At 55.3% G+C, this 23,175-nt stretch overlaps 2 protein-coding genes across 6 annotated transcripts in view; both read right to left on the bottom strand.

Annotated features, from left to right (window-relative positions):
- The window catches only part of KCNIP2 (potassium voltage-gated channel interacting protein 2), a 43,842-nt gene extending 32,768 nt beyond the window's left edge, over window positions 1-11,074 (bottom strand). For both annotated transcript variants that reach the window (XM_072931191.1, XM_030276267.4), the window contains exon 1: window positions 10,853-11,074. In XM_072931191.1, the coding sequence (XP_072787292.1) occupies window positions 10,853-10,925 (73 nt within the window). In that variant the 5' untranslated portion in view covers window positions 10,926-11,074. The remainder of the gene's footprint in view (window positions 1-10,852) is intronic.
- A 7,974-nt stretch (window positions 11,075-19,048) lies between these two features.
- The window catches only part of ARMH3 (armadillo like helical domain containing 3), a 124,233-nt gene continuing 120,106 nt past the window's right edge, over window positions 19,049-23,175 (bottom strand). For all 4 annotated transcript variants that reach the window (XM_030276258.4, XM_030276260.4, XM_030276262.4 and 1 more), the window contains exon 26: window positions 19,049-21,420. In XM_030276258.4, coding sequence (XP_030132118.4) covers window positions 21,328-21,420 — 93 coding nt within the window. In that variant the 3' untranslated portion in view covers window positions 19,049-21,327. The remainder of the gene's footprint in view (window positions 21,421-23,175) is intronic.

Genomic DNA, 23,175 nt, shown 5'->3' with positions numbered 1-23,175 from the left:
GCAGAAGGAGCAGTGCCCAGGGGAGTACTCCTACCACCCCAGCCCACGTGTTTTCAAACAGGGCCATATCCTGCTCCTGAGGATGTCAGAACAGACTCCATTTCCACTGCTGTATCAGCTTGTGGGGTGGCTGTGATGGGGAGAAAGGAGCATCCCGAGCAGAAAGACACAGGGGCGGTACCTGAAGGTGCACTACTGACAGTGCCCAAACTGGGACCAGCCTCCAGGGGAAAGTGCAAAGGCAGAGAGACAGCAGAGGGATGAGGAAGGGATGGAGTCTGAGCAGAGGGAGCCATGTCTGCACTGAGGACCAACAGCACAACGAGGATGCTCTGCTGAGCAGGGAGTGGGACCCATGTGTCTGGTCTCACGGGGGGATACCCTGGCAGGTACTCTGCCAGAGATCACTGACCTGGCAGCAGCTGCCAGGGACACTCATTAGCATCAACTAATTGCAGGCAGAGGTGCTGGCCTGGCAGCAGGAACCTTGCTCACACACTCTTCCCAGCCTGGTAGCAGGCAAGGCTCCAAACTGAGGGGAGAATTATAGGTGGGATGTCAGTGGTCACATCCAGGGCACTTCCTCAGGGCTGGCCTGGAAACATCTGTACCAGAGATCCTGTACCCATGAACAACAAAGACAGCACCTCATCCTCCCAAGGGCATGCAGGTACCCCATGTTCAGCCAGATTGCCCAGGCCAGCGCACAGCCATCCCCATCCAGCTCCTCTGCCAGCCCCAGGAGACCTCCTCAGTGCCACTGGGTTGTGGAGCCTAGCAAACAAGGGGTTACCAGCCCCTCACCTCCCCACAGTAATTTAATTAAGCAATGATAAAAGAGGAGTTATAATATCCAGAGAGTGACGGTGGGCTGTAATTACAACAGGGCAGGCTGAGAAAACAAACAGTGCTGAGGGAGACAAAGGATGGTGCAGGGCTAGGGGAACAACACCATCCCTTGGGACCCACGTCCCTTTCCTGGCACTGCGGTCCAGGGCAGAGGTGGGACTCTTGAGCCTGTGAGGGTTGGAAGAGGACAAAAGGCTCCTTTACCTCCATGGGTGTGGTCCCAAAAGAGCCTCTCCCTCCAGCTTACACTGCACCGGGGCGCCTGATCCCAGCCCCTCCTGGGGGATGGCCAGTCCCAAGGAACAACTTTTCAGTGAGTCACTTGGAAATATTAAACACCATCTCCTTCTTCCCCTTTCTGCTCCAGGGCAGCCCCCTCCACCGAGGGGCTTGCTGCCCAGCTGAGCCAAGGGCACTACGTCCCAGCTGGGATATGGCATCCCAAAAGGACTCTGCCTGCCCCTTCCTGCCCACTGCCCCCCTCTCCAGGCACGATGCCCTCCTGCTAGTCACTCCAGGCTTGGGTTTGGCTTGTGCCTGGTGTCTCACACAAAGCACAGACGGGTGGAACACACAGCACGGCCACACTTCAAGCAAGCAGCTCACAGCCCTGTCCCCACCCAGCCACCAGCAGCTCTCCCTGAGGAGAGGAAAAGCTTCATTCCCATGCAACAGCAAAGTTGGAGGGTACCATGAGTGCCATCAGAGTAGCAGCTGGGACACATCAGGTGGCTCAGTCTTGAGGAGTGCATGTCATTTCCTGCCCATCCTGCACCATCAGACCCTGTGTAGCACCCAGCCACATCCCTTCCCTTTGTTAAATCCGCCTGTCCTCAGCCCAAACCTCTTACACTCTCCCTTTCCATTACAGCATCCTTAAATTAATGCCTGGCCAAGTGTGGGATAGAAGGAAATTAACCCTGGGGAGGTTAACAATTCCTCTTATCACCTAAAGCACTGCTCCCTGCCCTTCTCCCACTCGATATGCAGGGGGGACACCCGATCTACCACAATCACAGTGAGCCCCACTCGAGCACAGGCTCTCAGCCCCCACACCCCTTTGCTGGTGGGGTGGCAAGTGCCCCCTCTGGGCAGCCCTCTACCTGGGAGGCTCCAAGGTCCCCAGGAGAGACCGCCAGCTGGGCTTGAGTTTACCCCAAACACAGCCAGCTGGGAACTCACTGGGAGCACTTTCAGAGCTGCCTGCACCCTTGCTGGGACACTCTGGGGTCCCCAGTTCTGGAACAAGAAGTCAGGAGGGATTTGGATGCTGGTAGGAAGCACTTGTGACACCCACAGCGTGGGAAGCTCAGAGGAGCTGGAGTGGGTAGGAGGCAGGGATGTGGCCAGAATAAAGGGTGCCACAATACACACTCTGATCAATGTGGGGGACACTTCTTGCCTGTGTCACTGTCGGGGAGGTGGAACACGTCCCTTTTGGAGGATCTGTGTGAGGGTGAGCAGACACCAAGGCCATGACAAACAGGTCCATCCCCCCGGCTGCGATTCAGGCAAGACTTGATGGCTTTTGGAAAAATGCCTCAGGGATCCGACCCCATTGCTGCCAGCATGGTGCAGCTGTGGGACCAGCAGGATCCCATCAAGCTGCCCTCTCCCAGGGCAGTGGTGGCCAGGGCCAGGAATCGCTTGCCAGAGCAGTGCTCCCGCTGATCCTCTCCGTTATGCAACAAATTATTCCACTCGCATTAATGACTTTGCGGCAAAGGGGGAAATGACATGAATGATTCCTGGTGCCTGGGAGTGACTCACTTAGCACGATGGAGGGGAAGCAAGCAGGGAGGGAGGGCTCCAGGGGAAATTCGTTTGGGTCAGCATGACCAGCAGAGGGCTGGGGATGTGCTCAGAAGATCAACTGCTAGAAGCAGAGTGAAGGGTAAAGAAAGAGGTAGTTAGGGGCAGATCCCACCATTCAGGAGAGGGCTGAGATGTTTTCAAGAGATGCTGGGATCAGTCATAACCACAGCATATTATAACATCTGTTACTGTGCTGCCCAAGCCCCACACCCCTTTTCCACCTGTGTTGTGACCCCAGAACCTGGCACCAGCCACTGTCCCTCCCTGCTCCAGGGTCAGACAAGACCTCAACCAAGTGCAACCAGGGCTGGGGATGTTGTACCACATCACTGAACCACCCAGAGCCAGCATGCCCCTAGGAGTCTAGTAGGACAGGCAGCTGCCTACCATGGCCCTTGAGGCAGCAGGGCATGGAGGGGATGGCAAAAGGGACCTGTCACATGGGCTGCAGTACAGAGCCTGGCATCTGACCCAGTCCCTTCTCCCTCACCTCTGGAGACTTCACTAAATCACACCATTAACAATTAATGCATATTCCCTCCTGGAATTAATCAGAAGCTGTCAAGTGCTGCCACCCACCTCCTAGGGACACAGAGACACGTGGAGACACACCAGGGACTTCAACAACCCACTGCCAGTAGCCCCAGGGGGGGCCCTTGCAGTGACAGAGGGACAGGTGGATTATTCCCGTTAAACCCATTCAGGGGCTTTCTGTAAGCAATGCAATTTTAAAAAATTAAATCTAGGAAGAAGCGATTAACCAAAGGGGCCAGGAGCAATGGCTCGCCTGTCTAATCTCATTAGCGAGCAGGCCAGTTCCCATCTCACCCCACCACAGCTGCATGGGCTGCAGTAACTGGTGAAAGCAGACAGATAGCTCTTTCCTGGCTCCTGACCAGGCTCCTGATGGGTGTGAGAGTTTTCTGGTGCCTCCCTGTATCCCGGGTGACACCTTCCCCATCTGGGTCAAGGAAACCCCTCTTCCCTGTGACTCTCATCCCAGCCAGGCCATCACCAATGATACTCCATCCCTAAAAAGCACTTTTTGGTGCCCAGATGCGTGGCTGGTAATGGGAAGAGGACAGGTAAGGGATTTGGTGCATCTCTGCTCTGCTGCTCAGGTCAGTGCCTGAAGCCAGGAGTAGGGTCCCACTTTCTGCCCCACCAGCTCAGTGCTGGGTCATGCCAGTCTCTCATGGTAGCATCTTGCCGTGAAGCCTGCCTCTGCTTCAGACTGCCGAGCCCCTTCCCTGCAGGAATGCCACTGCCATGGGATGCGTCTCACGGGGACAACAGGACAGAGCAGGGTGGCCAATCCCATCCAGTTCTCAAGCCTCTGCAGGGCAGAGCTAAGGCAGTAGATTTGTGCCACCACCCCACCTGCTGAGCTAGTCACGCCATCATTGTCCCTGAGCTGCTCCCTAGAGAGGGACCGCAGGTGAAGCTGTCAGTCTCCGCTGCCAGCCCCTTGGGGCTCTGAGTATTCCCTGCCTACCTACAGGCACTGCTGCTGCTGCAGCATGGTCCCTGACAGACCTCCCTGTGAGCAGTCAGACCCCACACCTCCCTCCCATCAGGACAAAGCCATCTGCCCGTTCCAGGTACAGCCCAGGGCTCTTTAAGCAGAGCAGGTTTGTCTGCATGCAGGGTGTGCAGTGTCCCCGTTTGCACAGGGCACAACCCCTAAAACACTCACTGTGGATTAAACTGGCACAGGAATTGGATGATCACACATGCTCAGAGTGGGGCTCCTGCTTAAATGTCCTGCAGACCTCAGGGTCTCAAGGCCCCCCATGACCCCAGGTGGAGTGAGCAGGAGCAGCGTGGATGGTACATGACCTTCCTGCCCAGAGTCCCCAGCAGCAATGACAACACCAATCTGGGCTTGGGAGACGTCCCAGCTCCCTAAACAGAAGGGATCTCCAACCCAACAGGTTCAAAAGCAGAGTGCTTCCTGCCAAAATGGGGCTGGAGTCATCTGGAACCTGATGGAGTCGAGCCTTTGGGGCTGGAGAGGCACGCAAGGCATGGACACAGAAGTGCACGTCAGTGGCAGTGAGTGCCTTCCCTGCCCAGCAGTGTCCATAGGTGACTTGCCCCGTCTGGACCACAGAGGAAACATTCAAGGAAGCCCAAGTTAAGAGGCAGTGAAGGTGGCAGCCCTCCACGTCCCCCATCTCTGTCAACTCCTGTTGAAGGCAGCAGTATCCGTCCCCCAGCTCCCTCCTGCAGGACTCTGTCTCCAAACAAGCTAATTACTCTCACTGCTCCCCAAGGGCTGCACCACCCCTGTTCATTTGAAGAGGAAGACAAATTTACCTAAAAGCCTGAAGCAGCCAGAGCCACAGCAGCTCGGGGACAGGAGGACCCAGTGTGATCCTCCCACCCAGCACAGCCCGGCTGCCACAGAACATTTGCAAATCCCTCAAGGGAGAGTATCACTGGGACCAGGGTCACTCATCCCCCATATCCTGCCACTCACCCCCATGGCATGGCACGCACCCAACCCCAGCTGCCAGCAGAGCATTCTGGCATGGACAGTGGGTTGAACATGACCCCTGCACCCATCTGCAGACCGTGGGCTGTGCAGGGCTCCCCTGTGGAAAGGGGCTCCTCTGCCCCTTTGCTCCCATAGAAGTCACTTGCAACAACCCCAGCAGTTCACTTGCTCAGCAATAACCACCCTCAGAGTTTTACAGTGTTAGTGAAGGGTTGTGAAGGTGATTCCCCACCTCAAGCCAGAGTCCCTCACCATGGCATCAGACCACCCAGCTCAGCCCCCCGGCGAGGGACGACAGGGAGATTCGTTTCACTAAAGGCTCATTTATCTGCGGCGTGATTAGAGAGCAGGGCTGGGATCCGGCGGCAGGAGAGCGATTTGCCAGCAGATGGATTTATCATCTCCCAAGCACAGCAATTTGGCTTAAACAAAACCAAACCACTTCCCCTAATGAAAACACCACTAATGAGGAGTGAGGCAGAGGCAGCTCCATGAAGAGGGTCTCTCCTGTCCTTCAGGGCTGGGGGTGACCCACTGACATCCGAGCTGTTAATGCATGAAGCTCAGGCCCAGCTGGGACATATGGACCCAATACAGCTGGAAGAAACCAGAGTTTGCTCCAGGGACCAAACCTCCTCATATCCTGGCTCCCAAACCTCTGAGGGCAATGGTTCCAGCAGAACACATAGTATGAGAACAGCACCACTGAGTCGAGACATTTTCCAGCTGTAACATGGCCAACAGTGAGGAAAAACTCGATGCCCAGACACAGACCTGGTGAAAGAGCCTGTGCATGGCCAGCCCTGTGCAGCAGGAGCTGCATTCCTTGGCTGAAGTTGAGACAATCCATGAATTATGCATCAGCATCTGTAGAGATCAGCTGTTTAACCGGCCCAACCAAATCCACGAACTTCCTGTCAATTAATCCTGTGCCACCAATTCCCCATGGACTCCAACCTGCCTTTGCTTGCAGGGATGCAGCAGTGGCTGCCAAAACCTCAGCTCCAGCCTTTCCACCTGCGAAATCCAACCTGCCCGTGAGCAGTGGTACCTGGTAGCATCACTCACGTGCTCCTTGCCCTGTGTTTGGCTAGGAGCAGCATCCCTTCCATCAGGGACCCTCAGGATCTCAGCAATGCCACAACACCCCATGAGGGAGAAGTCTCAATATCAGAAGACTGCAGACAAGCCAGGACAGCAAAGAGGGAAGAGGAAGAGGGTACAGATGCCAGAAGGAGGGAGACAGCAGACAGAGATGAGGCAGAGTCAGGCAACAGTCCCATCACCCCAGGAAGGTGCAGCAGCCATTGAGGGCAAGGCGCTTTGGCACAGAGGTGACTAATGGGAGCCCCTAACCCTGGCACACGAGGGGGAGACCCTTTTCTACAGTACCCCACCCTGACAGAGGACCTCCTGGGAGCTCGGGCACCTGGCTCGAGGGTCAGCGTGGCTTCCAGCCCAGCTTCACTGCCAGGCTGAGGAGCAGAAGTGGCAAGCAGAGGGAAGTTGCATGGGGCAGCAGCAGGAGGAGAGGCAGGTTAGCAGGGGAGCAGGCGGATGGGCAATACACAGTTCCCACCAGTTAGACATCCAGGGGAAGGACACTGGTGTGTGTCACCCTTCCTGGGGGCTGCTGCTAGGAGGAGGGGACAACCCATGCTTGAGAGTGACCAGAGGGATGCAGGTAGCTGGCCCTGCCAGACCCATGAGGACAGGGCTGTGCAGGGCTGTTCTCGGAAAGCAACTGGACAAGAGGACCTTTATTCTGGATGTGGGCAAGCTGGTCTTGGGGACAGTCTCCACCCCAGTCCTCCTCCTTGGGATCCATCCAGCACACAGGCACAGCACACAACCTGCCATTCACACTTGCAGCTGGGCTCCTGGCCAGCCCCTGCCTGTTCATGCCCTTGCTCCCACCTAATGATCCTGTCACTCCATCTTCCAGCTGCAGATCCCAGTGCTTCCCCCTACACACACTATTACCTGGGACAGGCTACCACTGATACCTCCTCCACACTCCGGGACATAAATTATGCCCCATGCAGATGGAAGCCCTACGCCATGGTAAGCTGGTGGAGATGTTCCCCCCAGCTGACTGATCACGGGCTGTGAGCAGACACGATGAAGCTGCTGGGTTTGCCAGCAGCAGAACAAGCCCCTGGCACAGCCCTAGATCTGCCCATCACCTGGGACCCTCCTGTGGCATTGCCAGGACACAGCTCCTCAGCTTTATCCCATGGCAAGGGCTGGAACCCTTCTCCCACTGTCCTCCCACTGACTGGCCTGTTCTCCCTCTGATGTGTCTGTGGGGGACAGCTTGGCCCTACCTCTCCTTTCACACTGTCATGGGGAGAAATACCTCTGAAACACCCTCCCTCGAGGCAGGGAGGAGAGCTCAGCCAGATGCTGTGCTGCTGCTACGCTGCTGCCTAGGGCTTTCATCTCACAGGGTGGGCTGCTAGAAGTGCTAGGAGTTGGGGAGTCCCCATCCATCAGCTGTGCCTCTGAAGACAGGAGGATCCCAAAGCTCTGCAGATGATCTCTACAGCAATCGCTCAACCCTGCAAACGCTGCAGCTGCCTTTGGGGTGGAGCAAAGCGGTTGCTCGAGTCCCAGATCACGACAATTGGAGGAAAAAAGCAGGGGTGAAAAGTGAGCCTCCCAACCCTTTCCTGGGGACGCAAAAGCCCTGGAGATAAAACCCTCATTTTTCCAAAATGCAGTTAGGGGCTTTGCCCCACCCCAGACAGCCTGGATATTGGCCCTGTGCTGGCACATGCTGTCCTGCTCACGGGATACAGCATGGCTGGGAGAGGTTTGTCCATGGGGTAAGACAAGCTCCAGGCCACCCACCCTTGCTCCAGATCTGGAGCTAGGGCAGCCATGATGCCCACACACCCTTGTGGAGCATCAGGCGGGAGGGAAATCCTCCTCCAAGCTCACTCACCTCTCACACTGCCAGCATTCAGGGCCAGGGGTGTGGCACCTGCACTTCTTGGGACAAAGTGGCTCTGGATTCCCATTTCTTCTGCATGGAGAGCCATGGCCAGAGCAGTCCTGAGACACTGGCTCTGGGCACTGCTTGCACACTAATTGCTCATGCCATTAGAGGCAGGAGGAAAAATGAAATTTATGGATAGCTTTTATTTCTTGCTAACGTCATCTAAATATCCCAGAAATGGACCAGTTTAATTTCCTGGTGGTGTAACCTAAACATTTTTCTCATTAGCAGCCAGGTGGGTGCCCAGCCTCAGGCTCAGTAGCCAGGCAGGCATGGCTGCTTCCTGCCCTTGCCCATGCCACCACAGCAGGGTCAGCACAGGCAGGATCCATCCTGGCTCACCCCAGCACAGCCTGTCTGTGTTTCCCTGGCACAGGGAGCGCTGCTGCTGTCCCCACTGCTCACATGCAGGCAGTTCTCATTCACTCTGGCCTCTCACACACACATCCACGTGCCCACATAGCCAGGGCAGCTGGGCATCTCTGGAGACACCACAAGGAGTGGGGACTGTCACTGCACCCTCATTTACAACAGCGTTTTAAATTTAAGAATGAGTGGATATCGTGGAGTGTTTCTACCCTGAGCATGGTCCTGCTTCCTGTTTAGCCCCTCTCCTTCTGGAAGTGGGTGTTGCTGACCTTTCTCTGGGCATGCAGAGGTGGGAATCACATTGCTCTCACCCACGATTTCGGGCAGTGATGGGAGGCAGCAGGACTGACTGCTGTTCCTGTACACATGGGAGCTGCTGTGGGGCTTTTGCCTCGCCTGACACCAGATCATCTCTTGGTTAACAGCTCTTGTATGGCAGATGCCCTCTGAACTCTGACACATCCTGATGGATGGGGGTCTCCAAAGCTGCAGGAACACCCAAAACTGCTCGTGCTTGACCCCAAGTGGAGCTGAGCTACCAAACAGGGGCAACCCTCCCGTCTGCAGAGAGAGCCCACACAGGCACTGCCAGCTTCACCCCAGGGCATTGCTACAGCCCTGTGGGGTCCCAGCTCCTCACGACATCTCCAGGACATCAGGAGAGCCAAGACCAAGGTTAGAAGGCATGGGGTCAAGCTAGTAAACCCTCCCTAGAGTTAAAGTTGCATCCCCTCTCCTGCCTGCATCACTTCCACACTTTCTGGGAGAAAGCTTTCCCTCCACAGGGGCGATCTGCTTCAGTGCATTCAGCCAGTGCAGGGGAAATCAGTGCCACTGGGACTAGATCCCTCTCCTCTATGGTGCTACTGCAGGCTCTGCCCTGGCAGGTCACTGACTTGACAGAGATAGGAAATGAGTGACATGCCCTACAGGGCCTGTTTCCCACTCTGGGAAATGATATTTCCACCCTTATTCCCCAAAGACTTCCCCAAAGCTCCATCCCTGCAGGCAGGGACTTGCATGGTGGTGCAGCTCCACTCCATTCACGTTCTTGCTGCACAGCTGGCTCAGAGGTAAGCCCAGGCATAAAAGGTCTCAGTGTTAGAGACACTGGAATTTATTTTTAACTTTGATTTGATTTAAATCCATATGGACATTTTAAAGTTACCGGAGAAACCAAAAGTTGTGTGTGGGTTCCAAGTTCCTACACAGCTCAAAAATATCTTCTCTGCAGCACGTTTGGGCAGACAGTTAGCAGCGTTTCCCATGTGTGGGGCTGTTCAGGAAAGAAGAGCAGAGGTCCTACTCTGCTGCCACCACCCATTTGAAATTCTGGAGCAAATCCTGAAATCCACCCCAGACTTCAGCAGGAAAAGCATCACCGGAACTCAGGGAAGCTGCCTGTGCCCACACAACAGTGCCTGCGGCATCAGGACACCGAACCCCAGTGGCTAAGGAAAGGTTCAGCTCCATCGGGGTCCCAGAAGGCAGGTGGGAACTGCTGCCCCATTTCACAGCTGCAACAGAGGCCCTGAAAGAGTACAGGATTCCAGATCTGTGGAGAGCACATGGGGAAGGAGGGGTGTTGCCAGCTCCAGCCCAGCTGCTTCCCTATCGGACAGTGGAAGATGAGGTGTGACGGATGGACAGATGTTGTGGGATGTGGGATGCCCGGCAGTTCCCTGATGGGGCAGAGGATGAAGGGGAATAAAATAGGGTCACAAATTGATCGTCTTAATCCTCTCTGTCCCACAGCTATCCCATCCAGGGGCAGGACGTCTCAAGGGTTGCTCTAGGGGACACCGGGTGATGGGTGAAGACACCAGGCACCGTGGTGCTGCTAGGTTTTCTGAGCGGAGTGAGCCTGTCTTCCCTGGGGAACCTGCTGCCTGCTGCCGGGATGTTGCTGTGCCACCCCAGGGTGCAGCGGGGACCCAAGGCACGGCAGAGAGAGCCCAGCGCCAGACCCTGGTGTCCCGAGGGGCTTGGGCGTAACAGTGAGGGAGTGTGAACGTGGGGGACGGCCAAAAGCGATCCAAGCGTTCCACCCGCCCGCCCGGGGCCTTTTCCTTGCCTCGGGACAACCTCTGCACGCTGGGACCAGCCCTATCGCCCCCGGAGCACCCTCCCCGCGGGGATCGGGACCGTTCCCCCGCTCCAGCGCCGGGGTCGCGGCCGTTCCCCCTCTCCCCGAGCAGGGCGTGCGGCGAAGCGGAGCGGGCAGGGACGGGGCTCAGCGGGGCTGGAAGCGGGTGCCCGGGACCGCCCCGCGCCGTGGTCCGAGTGGCTGCTGCACCTTCCCCGGCGGCGGCACTCACCCGTCAGCTGGTCGTAGGAGCCGTCCAGGTCGCGGGAGTCGGACAGGCTCTCCTTCCTGCCCTTGCTCCGCATCTTCCCGCCCCGCCGAGCGGCGGGGGGAACGGCGACGGGGCGCACGGGCTGAGCCGGCGGGCAGGGGCTGCCCGCGGCCGCCGCCTGCCCCCGCCCCGCCGCCCGCGCCGCTCAGCGCGGCAGCGCCAAGGGGCCGCCGGTGCCGGGAGCTCGGCTCGGCTTATCTCGGCTCGGCAGCAGGAGCGCGCAGCCGCCCCGGTCCCCGCCGCCGCCGCCGCCGGGGCTGGGCACGGCCGCCCCCTCCCTCCCGTCCTTCCCCGCCTCTTCCCGGGAACCGCCAGCCCGGCCCCGCCGCCGCGGGGAAACTGAGGCACGGGCGAGGGGCGGAGAGCGGGGGCGCTCCCGGGAAGAGGCAGGGAGAGAGCTGGTCCGGACTGCGCCGAGGTGCGCTCTCCGGGAGAGCCCCGGGCGTCAGGCACCGCGCAGGGACGGAGAAGGGGACAGAGATGGAGACGGCGTGGGGCGGGAGGGGTGCAGACCCCCACAGCCCACTGAGGGGGAGCGATGGTCCCCCGAGCCCTGCGTGTCAGTGCCCATGGAAGGGAAAGCCCAGCCCTGTCCGGTCCCGCGGGGCTGTTGTACCTCCGCCCGGGGGAGAAGCTGGATGAGAAATCGGTCCGAGACAGAGGGCTTGGGCAGGGGTCAAGAGACGCAAGAGAGGCGTGGGCACAGCGGCCAGGTCCCCCTGCCTGCAGCCAAGCCCAGAAGTGAATCCCAATGCCGTTCCCATCCCGAGCATGGTTTTCTATGCGGGGTTGGAGTCTTTAGCAGGATTTTACCCCATCTCCTACAGCCCCAGGGAAAGGGTGAAGCAGCAGCATATTTGGGGAGGCTTCCAGAGGCACGGTGCTGCCAAGAGAGGAGCTCACAGCCCACCGGTACATCTGGCACTGGGAACTTGATGTCCCGCTGCTGCCCCTGGTTATTTGTTGCCATCTGTGCACGATGCCATCCCCGGGGGATGCCGACTGTGCTGAAGAATCCCCTCCACGGACAAAGCCAGTGGCTTTTGTCATGTCACTGCCTGAGTACTGACTGTTTGCACCATGACAGGGGTCCTGGGCACTCTCAGTGGCTGTCCAGCTCCCGTTGCTTCCCAGTGCTCCTCCCTTCATTCTCTCACCCATGCAGAGAGACAGAGGAGAGCAGGGGCTGCGGGAGGAGGCAAAGCATCCCTCCTGATCCCTGTGCCAGCCCGGCACACAGAGCCGCAGGGCAGAAGGGAATCCAGATCAGCGAGGAGGGAGGGCCATGCTCACGAGGCAGCATGTTGTCAGCGTGCTTTGGTGTCAAGCCATGAAAGAAGCCGCCTTAGCGAGGCAGTGATGCTTAGCAACTGCCTGGATCTAAAAATAAGAGCCATTTAGCAAGGAAAACGCAGTGGAGAAATGCTTGGAGAACTAAACGCATTCCCCCAGCCCTCCCTGTGGCCCGGCCAATGCACGGAGCCTGCATGCACTGACTGCCTGGAGGGAAACTCTCGGGACAGCTCTGGCAGTGCCCCCTTCGCTTAGCCTGACAAGCAAAGCTGGAGCTTGGCCAGCCCACAGATCCCCTGCACTTGTGGGCTTGTCCATCCTGCTGCTCCCTGGCCTCCTCAACCTCCCTCCTCCAACCTCTCCACCACGTGCTTGCTCACATTTTCTTGGCTGCCCTTGGGATCAGCAGTGTCCCAGGGAAGCAGATTGGGAGCACTCAGTGATCCATGCCCAAGCTCACCCACCAACTTCATCTTCCTCGGGGTCCATCCTGCTACTCATGTGGCAAGCCCAGCAGAGCTGCACAGGGAAGTTTTCACCTTCTGCCATCCCTGGTCCACTGGGAGGCAAACATGGCTATTTTTATCCTAGCTAAGTGCTCCTGTTCCAGCAGGCAAGCAAGAGATGCTTTGCCAGGCTGGGGAGAGGGGGGAAGCTGGGCAGTTTGGTGGGTAATACAGGGTAGGCTGGGACAGCCCGAGGCCCAGGCTAACATATCCCACCCTCCCAACAGTGTAGAAAAAGGGGGGTGCAACTCACTTGATCACTGGTTACAGCTCCTTTCTGTAGCAGACGTGAGGGCTGGGCATTCTGCCAGGATTCACAGCCTCTGAGCCTTTCTCTGCTTGGGAAAAATACAACATCCTCCCCTAAATGTTCCTCTGGGCACCCTTCCTCCCTGGGAGGTGAGAGTCTGCAGGTTGCCAGGGTAGGAGAAGCAGGAAAGGGTCTGGACTCTGCCCTCTTGTCCAGACCCAGACAGGTGCCCTGCTGTGGGTGCACTGAGATGCCTCAGTGAGTATGTCTGGACAGGGACAGGCACAGCAGCAAAGTCACCCCAGAATGCTGAGCATCCCTTGCAACACGTCTCAATCTCACCGGGATGTGCAGCAGATGCAAAAAGAGCGGTCCAGGCTGAGGAAAATCACCTGAGCAGTGTCTGAGGCTTTAATCAAAGCATGCCTTGTGCAGCCTGGCTGCTGCTGGCCACATCCACCACAAAAGCAATCAGCAGATTCAGGATGGGCAGGAGCCAGCCGCAGGCAGGGCTGGTGGTCCGCACTGCAGGAGATGTCACTGGATTAACTATCTCCAGAGGATAGAAAGAGCTCTGTCAGCTCCTGAGAATCCAGATCCCAGTGACACAGGGTAGCTGGGAGGAAGAGCCATGCTCTAGATGGCCAACACATGGCACAGGCTCCACAGGCACAGCTAACCACGAAGCCCATTCTGCAAAGCCCAGAGCCAGGGAAATGGGAAGGGCAGGCAGCAGGTAGATGGACTGAGCCTGCTGGGGCAGGCAGGAGTCCTGTGGATGCACCCAAGTCCCAAAACTCATCTCTGCAACTGCAGCAGAGAGCCATGAGACAAACAGGGCCGTGTAAAGCAGCCCCAGGGCTTGGCACAGCCAGCAGAGGGGTGGGATGAGTAGGAAACAGAGCGAGACAGGCTGAGGGTCCAAATGGCGCTGCCCCATGAGGTGCCCCCCAGGCCGTGTGCCAGCTGTCCCTGGGAGCACTCAGACACCCTCGTCAGGATGGAAATCACCATTCACATTGGCCCTGGCACAAGGCATGCTCCCTAAGTGGCCTATCTGTCACCCTGTCAGAGACAGCAAAGCTTTGATAAGGGACATCTGCACAGGATTACTGCTGCTCCCCAGGCAGTGAAGCTGCAGCCAGGAATGACTCTTAGGGTGAGAAGGGCTGGAAAGGATGAGCAGGGTCACACTGTCCAGGAGCCTTGTTTGTCCCCAGCTCGTCATGTGGCCACTGCAGCCTTGTCATAACCGGGGAAGAGAACAAGTTTGGAAATTCAACAGATTAAGAGTCTGGCTGGAGACAGAACTGTGCTAGGCTGCCACCAGCCTCATCCTCACCCATGCCAGACTGAGCTGAGCCCACCCACAACCATCCCTACTCTTCCTCCAGAACACTCACCCTGCAATCCTGGATTGATCCCTTTGGCTCATCTTTGCCTCCTGCTCCCTGCTGGGACACCCCAGCTCTGGGACCACAAGTCCCTATGCTCCCCTGCTGAAAACCCTAGGCTCCACACAAAACCCAAGACAGTCCCAAACCACAGGAGACAACCCTGGAGAGGAGTCAGGAGTGCTTGGGTCTGCACCTCAGGGGTAGAGGGATGCAGGGAGATCTCCCCCAGGCCCTCTGCTCTCTGCAAGCAGCCTGGGGTGGGTGTGATTAGAGGACAGGGAGAGGGAAAGACATAATTTAACATTTCATTAGGTAACTACAAGGCATTGATCTGCCCTACCATCCTGCACATTCTCTAATTGCATATCTCCATTCTTATTAGTTCTATTGAAAAAGCAGAGAGCTGGACTCAGGAGCCTGATCCTATCTTTAGGAAATTTCAAACAGAGATGTAATTGTCGAGTGCTTGAAATCACAGTGCTTTATCCACTGTTAACAGTATTTTAAAGCCATGATCATCAATAGCAGTCCTCAGGATGAGCTCCCAGCAGATGCCATTAATCCTATTTTGGCTGTGGTCACCTGGTGTCTCTGGGCTCAGGTTTACACTTGGTGACAAGGGACAGCTTCCACAGCAGACAGGGCTCCCAGGCAGCTCCCGGGCTGGGACAAAGGGTGCAGCACCCAGGGACTGGTTCCAGAGGCAGAGGGCAAACAAGAGGAGCTCCTTAAACCAGCTTCACCCCTTGCAAACATGCCAGCAGATGGAGATGAGCAGCTCTGCAGCAGCAGCTCTTCCCCTCCCAGGACCCGACAGGCCCCCTGGGACAGGGCTGTTCATGGCCATGCAAGTGTCTGGGGAGGGCTCCAGGCAGGGCAAATGGGCTCGCTCAGGAATAAACCACAATATTTCCCACATCTGCAGAGGAAATGGATCTGGGTGACACAAGACCTGGACGAGCCCCTCGGTCTCTGCAGAGAGATGCATCTCTGGGATCTTGGAACAGCTACAGCAGACCAGCAGGTCCCAGGGAGGTGATGCCCCAGGGGACATCAGCCAGGACACACACAGGGGAGGGCTGCCCCCATCTCCTCTCCACTAATCCACTCTGCAGAGACACATGGGCAGGTGGGATCCAGTGTGAAATTCAGACCTGGGGGGAATTTCAGCTGCTGAAAAATCTTGCAAAGGTGGAGGAGGAACAGATGATGCTGCAAGCTGCTGGGAGAGCCTTGCAAGCAGGAATGCTGCAGGAGGAAGGGAAATTCTTCTGTCAGATGCAAACCAGCAGGTGTGAGAAATCTGGGTGTGCAGGAGGGAGAAAGGACTTCGCATCACACTCTGTATCCTCGAAAGCCAGTCACCTGCTTCTGCTTATCCCTCCAGCAAGAAGGGATTCCCCAGCATGGCCTCACTGATGGGTGGGCTGACGGAGACTTCTGTGTCCGCCCAGAATGTTTCTTTGCCACTTCACAATAGATACAAAATCTGTGTGAAGAAAAGACTTAGTCTGGGAAGTGGAGACTGGAGTACTCCTGGGCTCAGGACATACCCTGAGTCCCACAAGCCCTCCCAGCATTAAAGAGCATCTCATATTTGTGTGCTCAGTGCCTGTGGGCTCAGGTTTTAATTAAAGAGGAACTAGATACTATTTCCAATGTTCATTTATGCCACGCTGGATGCCACACCAGGGACTCTTTCAGCAGCTCAGGTCTGCTATGAGAACAGATGTGCATCTCTGTCACGAGCGAGTCCACACTGCGGACACGTGTCCTCCCGCTCTGCCAGGGCAGGGCCCTGTGCCCGAGCTCACCTCCATGGGAAGGGATGTCTCTGCTGTGACTGTGCTCTCAGCACTCTGCTCCCATCCTGTCCCATCCCACTGGCCTGGCAATGGCTGCAGCAGAGGGGCTGAAGGCAGGGCATGAGCCTGGGCTGCTGCTGGAGCACCACTTGCTCCACTTGTAGGCTGGGGAAACAACAGGATTGGAACTCCTGAGCAGCCACAGGTCATCTCGGCCCCTGTACACTGTTGGGAGGGCCCTGGCTGAACCCTGGAGCCGGGGAGCTCCAGCTAATTAGTCATTAATTGCTTCATAAGGGAAACGAGCCAACCCAACCTCTGTGTGCCTGTAGCAGAGTGACCTGTGGGCCCTGGGACACAGCCAGACTGCACATCACTGAGAAATGGCTGAGGGTCCATGTGTCACAGCAGAGCTGGAGAAGCAGCCCAGCACAGTGGGTGTCCATCTCCCGGCAGCCTCCCCAGCCCCTTCCTGCCCCCAGGGGACTCCTGGGAGCTCCCAGCCTCTGGCAGCAGCTTGGCAAGGCTCTGAGCTGTGCTGCAGTGAGAGGCAAGCCCGGCTCATTTAATCTATTCAATTGGATTCAATTTCCAGCCACATGATTCAATTAGCCCTGGGGGGACAGCACAAAAAGCAGAAGCTGCAGAGCATGGTCCAGCCTGTGCTCTGGCATCTGCCAAGTTGGGAGAGGGCAGCACAGGACCCAGTGCTTGTTCTGGCCCTCTGGGATGTGCTGAGATGTCAGGGACTCCAGGGGAGCCCCATGCTGACCCAGAGAGCAGGGGCTCCTCTGGGCACAAGCTGCTGGTCCTGAGTGATGTGTGGGCAGCTGTAGAGCACAGCTGGGGAAGTCCCATCCTGAGCATCTCTCTTTGCAGTCAGCCACAACCCTGAGGGGTGACAGCTACACTGGGTCAGACCTGAGGTCTGCATCCCTGAGCACCTGCCCGGGTGGCCCAAAGAAGCTTTAGAAAGACACCAGCATTCAGCAATGCTCCCTCGAGGGGGCTGCCTATCGTATGTATTTGGGATCACTCCTCTGCTTGATCAGTGTCCCCCTGGGCACAATCACACTGTGCTGCAGGTGGGGAGAACCAGGGCTCTGACCAGCATGAAGGACTCTCAGCAGCCCCAGGGGCCTCCAGGTCCCACCAGCCTTGCACCAGCCCTTCTCTAGACTGCTGGTCCAGACTTCCATTCATCACCTCTTTTTCTGCCTGCCATCCCCCTGAAAGCATCAGCAAAGGCATTCATAAGTTGCCACCATAGGAAAAGCACATCTTATGCTGGCCCCTTTGAATTTCTACTTTCCAAAGCTGGGCTTTACCTCTTTCCTTTCAGTTTATTGCAACCCTCATCTGCCAAAAAACCCTGTCATGTTTCTGTCCAGCATGACCCTGCTCATACCAACAAGCACCAAACAGGAAAATGGAGCCCACAGAAGATGAGAATAAACATCCAAAAGGCCTCAGTGCTGATCAAGAGCTGCTTTTAAGTGCCAAGAGCCAGCTGGAGATCTTACCACTGACTGCTGGCCACGCACTGTCCCAGTACACACAGCAGCAGTTGTGACTTGTCCGGGGGAACAGCTGCTCCCTCTGCCTGCCCTGTACTGGAATGGGAGCTGGGAAAGAGCAGCTCCACGCTGAGAAGGAAGTGTGGGGAAGCTGGTGGAGCACACTGGAGTTGGTCCCTTGTGCAAGTGCTGTCTAGGAAACATCTCCTTCTAGGACTTCTGCTGATACCCACCCCACAACAGTGTGCAGGAGCAGGGAGTGTCCAATTCCTCAAGTGGGAAGAGGAAAGCACCCCTAACAGACAGCAGGACATGCTCACATGGAAGGCAGCTCGATCCCACAGAGGAATGGCCCCTGTGCCATGGATAGGGGATCAGAGCAGTCAATAGCCATGACCAGGAAGAGGACAAAGAGGTTTGCAAAGCAAACAGCAGGTGGGCAAAGGTGCACCCTACTCTCTGGCTGCTGTACATGATCAGGGGTTTGCTACTCCCTGCTCCTGGCAACTCCAAAGAACACACAAAACACCATTTGGAGCTGCCAGCCCATACAGGGAAGACTCAGCTCCTGAGGAGCTGCTTCTCTCTTGAGTCTGCATGAAAAGTGGGACCTGTAAGAGCTCAGGAAAAAGAGATCAAAAATCACAGTGGCACTTACAGAACAACTCTTAGTAACTCCCTCCGAAGTTTAGCTCAAACTCAAATCTCTTCCAGGTCCTTATTTTGTAAAATATTTGTCTCCCTGCAGCTGCTAAATAATTTAAAGGTAGCAATCTGACTTCTCCCCACACTCCCCAAGCCTCAGAAACAGCTCTTCCAATAACAGACAGAATCATGAATTAGACATAACAAAATACACTCACCTGCTCAGATCAGATACGGGACAGTTTGAGGCTGTCACACACATCCTGAAGCTGAACATTAAGATTTAAATTACTTTCTGCTCAGTTCAAGCTGGCCTCAAAACACAAATAGTAGCAGGGTGTTTAACAAAGCAGGCAAATGTGCAGCAGAACCTGTGAGCAGGAGTTTGCTGACACCAGCAACAGAGCATCACACCAGGCACAGGCAGGTCCCTGCATCCCTCGCTCATGGCTTCCTTAGTACCAGCCACAGGGACACGTAAGAGGAAGAGGGATGCTGACTACTGGATGGTACCTGCACACTGGAACAAGGACAAGGCATCACTGTGCAGCACCAGAGCCTCTCTGCACAGGCAGGAAAAGCCCAAGGGCAGGTGATAGCCCTGCTGCAGTCAGTGTGCCACCAAATGGTGACAGGGCCACTCCCACAACCACCCCAGTCAGTCAGTGTGCCACCAAATGGTGACAGGGCCACTCCCACAACCACCCCAGTCTCCCTCCAGTGAAGGACAAACACTGCACACTCTGGACAGGCAGGGCTCTGCTATTTATTGAGCTCTAGGTTTGTATGTACATCCACTTACAGTGCTTGGTTCAGTGACAGTGTGACAAGAGGACACGTATCACAGTCCTCCCCAGCTCAGACTTGATGAGGGCTGGGCTCAGGAACTGATCTCACACATGCCTGGGCTTCTATGCTCATCCCAGCAAGGGAGCATCCTCAGGGACACAGGATCGCTGAGCCCAGAGTGAGAAGCTGAAAATTCTAGAGGTTGCCGAGTCAGAAGCAGATTCATCCCAAACTCTCTCATGTATGTGTCTAGGCTCAGCCTGAATGGGCTCAGAGAACAGGAGGCATGAGGACAGCTGGATTTCTCTGCTCCAACAGTCACAATGCTGGGGCTGCACCTCAAGTCCCTTTGAGAAGGAACTCCCCCCTCAGAGGTGAGATCCCCCTCTATCCCCCCAGACAAGCACCACGTACTGCAAACAACTGTTCCTCATTTTCCACTGGAGAAGCTGCCTCCTCTACATGCCCTGGTCTGTTCTCAAGCAGTGATTTTATAGAGCCTGCTTGCTCTCCCCTAAGGACTGTCCTTTTGACACATACACATTCCCATACACTTGTATGGCAGAAAGCAAATAAATGTCTGGCTTAGCTGTTAAAAGCCAGACAATTCCCTGCTGAGGAATAGTATCCTCTGCTGAGAGAAGCCAGTGCTCCCAAGGAAAACACAGGGATATCATCAGTGTTGTGCCCAGTGGGTGGCCAAGGACACAGCGTTCAGTTTCCCATGCTCATAGCAGGTAAGATGAAACATTAACACAATTAATGCACATTAGCATGAAAAAAGCCTTGCCTAAAAATGGTAGTAAATGAGCATGACATCCACATTACTCACACTAACCTACAAGGCTAAGAGCAGGACTAGGCACTTTTTAAAAAAAACCACCTGTTTTCTAGGGGGGAGGAAAAAAAACTGTGGATCTGGGATGTAAATAACTTCTCTACTTCAGTCCACCAAGTCAAGCCAGATTCTACTATCATAACATCACTGCTGGGAGCTGAAAATGCATGAGCAGGGAATAGGTGTGGAACGGGTGTTTGTGCTGTGTATTCCTGAGCTGGGAGCCTGACACAGCTCTCTAAACAGGCTCTGCCAGACCTGGGCACCTCTGAAGTACTGGCTCTGGGAGCAGAAAAGTCTGTCTGTGCCCCACAGCATCATCCCAGAGCTCTTCCGTAGGAAGCCCTCAGCAGACCATGGCTGTAAGTCGCTTGGTGAAGACAGGAGGGCAAGAAAGTGAAGTCACTACTTCTCCAGATGCATTTTAACTGTGTGCTACACACAAAGGAAAAACTGGTGACTTCTTCATTTATGAAGGTCACCAGGCACCTGCAAACATATGCAAGGCAGATGTTCCTGTGAGGAAGAGGAGGATTGTCGCAAAGCGGTCTCTGATGGGCAATAAGGTGAGTGGGGAGAAGGAATCAGCCTGTCCTCTGCCCCATGAAAACCAAATATCTAAAATTGTCCCTCTACCTTAGAAGCAGATGAGCTGGGGCTACTGGAAGCAACAGTGACCCCAAGCAGAGCTGGTCTCCAGTAACAAAGTGCTCTGTTTGATGACCCATGTTCTCAGATACTGGCTCACACTGGACCCTGCAAGCCACCAGCTTTGGAGGCAAAGTTTCCCCTTTTCCAGTAATCCGATGGCTTGGTTGAAGTGACACCTTTTAACATCAGGAGACAGCAGTGAGCAAGGCCTGCTCCTTAGGGAAACTGTTGTATAATCCAAAGCCATTCCCAATGGGGTGGCAGTGGATTTGACTTACATGACAGGAGGACATGTTGACCCAGGCTGATGGAAAAGAACAGCCCTCAGCTGGGACCAGAGAGCTTTTCCCATAGAGCAGGTGAGCAATCTCTACCCAGAACAGTTTCACACAGCTGGGCTGGTTTTATTATTTCAGTTGTGAGCTCTCCCCAGCTCTGCTACAAAGGTTTCCAGTGCATTTTCCCTGAGGCTGTGGAGGGAATCTCCCATTACAATGTCACAGGAATGGCTGTCCACTCCCATGGCACCATAAAAAATTGCTTCCTCCTCAACATGCCAATCACCTCTCCTCAGCCCAAGTTCTGTTTAAACACGTTCCTTTGGGATCAATCACACAGCAGCAAGGCCTTCCCCTAAAAGAAACACAGTCCCTCCGGCAGGCGGGAGGCGACCGGCTGCAGAGCTGGAGTGTCCCTGCACACGGGCCCGACTCTGCCCAGCCGGCGCAGCGGCAGCGTCCCCGCTTCAAGAGATTGTGGAGAATTCCTTCAGCAGCAGCTCCTGGCTCAACGTGTTGAAAGCAAGGTTCTTCCTCACATTGATGCTGATGGAGCGAACCTGACAGAAACAAAACGAGATGTTTTAGCCATGGGACTCCTCCTGGCTCCTCATGAGCCTGGTAGTTTTGACACTGCTGACCTCCAAGCTCAGCACGAAGCTGTTTTGCATTTACAGCTCCACAGCAGTTGCTGCAGCAAGCTCTCACTGAGACTCCAGCCTAGCAAGGAAATGCTGAGGTTCAGCTGTTTCTTGGAAAAACAGGAATGTCTACAGTGACATCCCAGCAAGGAGAATAAATTCCCAATGAGATGGGGATGGGAGAAGATGCTCTGGGTGGGTGCATATGTTTCCTGTTCTGGGGCAAAGAGATGGGGAAAGTGAGCACTCCCAGGCTGCAGCTTAAAGATCATATTTTATCACTGCCCACCAGAGTGCCAGTGAGCATTTCACAGATTAAAGCAGTGCCATGGCCTCTGTCCTGCTCCAGAACCCACAGAGCCAAAGATACAGACTGAAAGAGAGGACAGAAGCCATGCCACTGTGCTGTAAACACAAATTATCACCCAGGCTGGCAGAAACCCCTGGGTTTAGAGCCAGCTGTGTGTATTCCGAGTGCCATACACATGCAGCTGGCTCGCTGACTGTCTCTGAAGAACAGACACCTTTATGCCTCAATGACACCCAGACTTCTGGTCACCCACAGAGCACAAAAAAGAGCTGGGCAGCCCTGTTGACAAGCAGCTTCCCTTCCCCACTCATGCCTGCAGACTCACGGGCCAAATACACAGGCCCCAGACTGGGCTCAGTCTCAGCTGCACTTGGCAACGAGAAAACAAAGTCAAACATCATCTGTGTCAGCGACTGTGCAGCAGTGACAGAAAGCAAAACTGACACAAGCTCATCCAAACAACGGGATTACAGTTCCCAGGGACTCGGAGCCTGTGATAATGCGGTTGTTGCTGACCTGGTTAGTGTTTTGTACTTTATAAAAGCATTGGAGGAAGAATTATATAGATGCATAATGAGGAATCCAATACTAGGATCTGGAAGAGCATATATATACATACTGCTGAGAGTCTCACTTGCTACCCTGGTGAGAAAAACACACTGAAAGGGCAGAAAGCTACCCAAAAGGCAGAACGTGTAAGAAAAGGAAGGAAAGCAGAACTTGGAAGGTTAGCAGGGAAAGCTGTGAAATGAAACCCAGTGAACCCCATTGTATATACCCTAACAACCCAAACATACCAGCAGAGATGTCTACCCTAAAAGACAAAGTACTTAGGTTTTATGTCATCTGCAAGAAACACAAACTCTCCTTCATCAGGACGCTTGGCAGAGAACCCAAGCATCTTTGTTCCCTTGGAGCAGCCCTTCAGCTCTCTAGGTTGAGAGTCTCTAGGTGTCTTTTTACTTACTCCATCCTCAAATAGTTTTGGACCACATCTTGCAAGACAACCATGGCTGTACCCTGTGTTAAACACCACTGTGAGTAGTCTCCAGAACACTGGTTGGCACAGGTCTGTCCTGCTGCCAGGAGAGAGAGTTCCACTGACAGGATTTGGTCCCAGTCTTAGCAAGTGCTCCAATGCCAGCGATCCAGTCAGTTCTTACAAGAAGGAAATAACATGAGTAATGAGCTGTGGGGAGTTCTCTGCTCTGGGGAATATGACTGCCTGAAGAAAAGGGGCAGATGCTACAAGCAGTGTAAGCCAGTATCCTTATTCTGACTAAAAGCATTTCTGTGGGTCCCAGCAACACAAAGTACAAGCAGTAATGAGCTCCTGACCTCAGGAACTGCTGCCAGGACTCAGG

Source organism: Taeniopygia guttata, chromosome 6 (assembly GCF_048771995.1).
Source record: "Taeniopygia guttata chromosome 6, bTaeGut7.mat, whole genome shotgun sequence".
Lineage (NCBI taxonomy): Eukaryota > Metazoa > Chordata > Aves > Passeriformes > Estrildidae > Taeniopygia > Taeniopygia guttata.
This window is presented reverse-complemented; position numbering and strand designations above follow the sequence as displayed.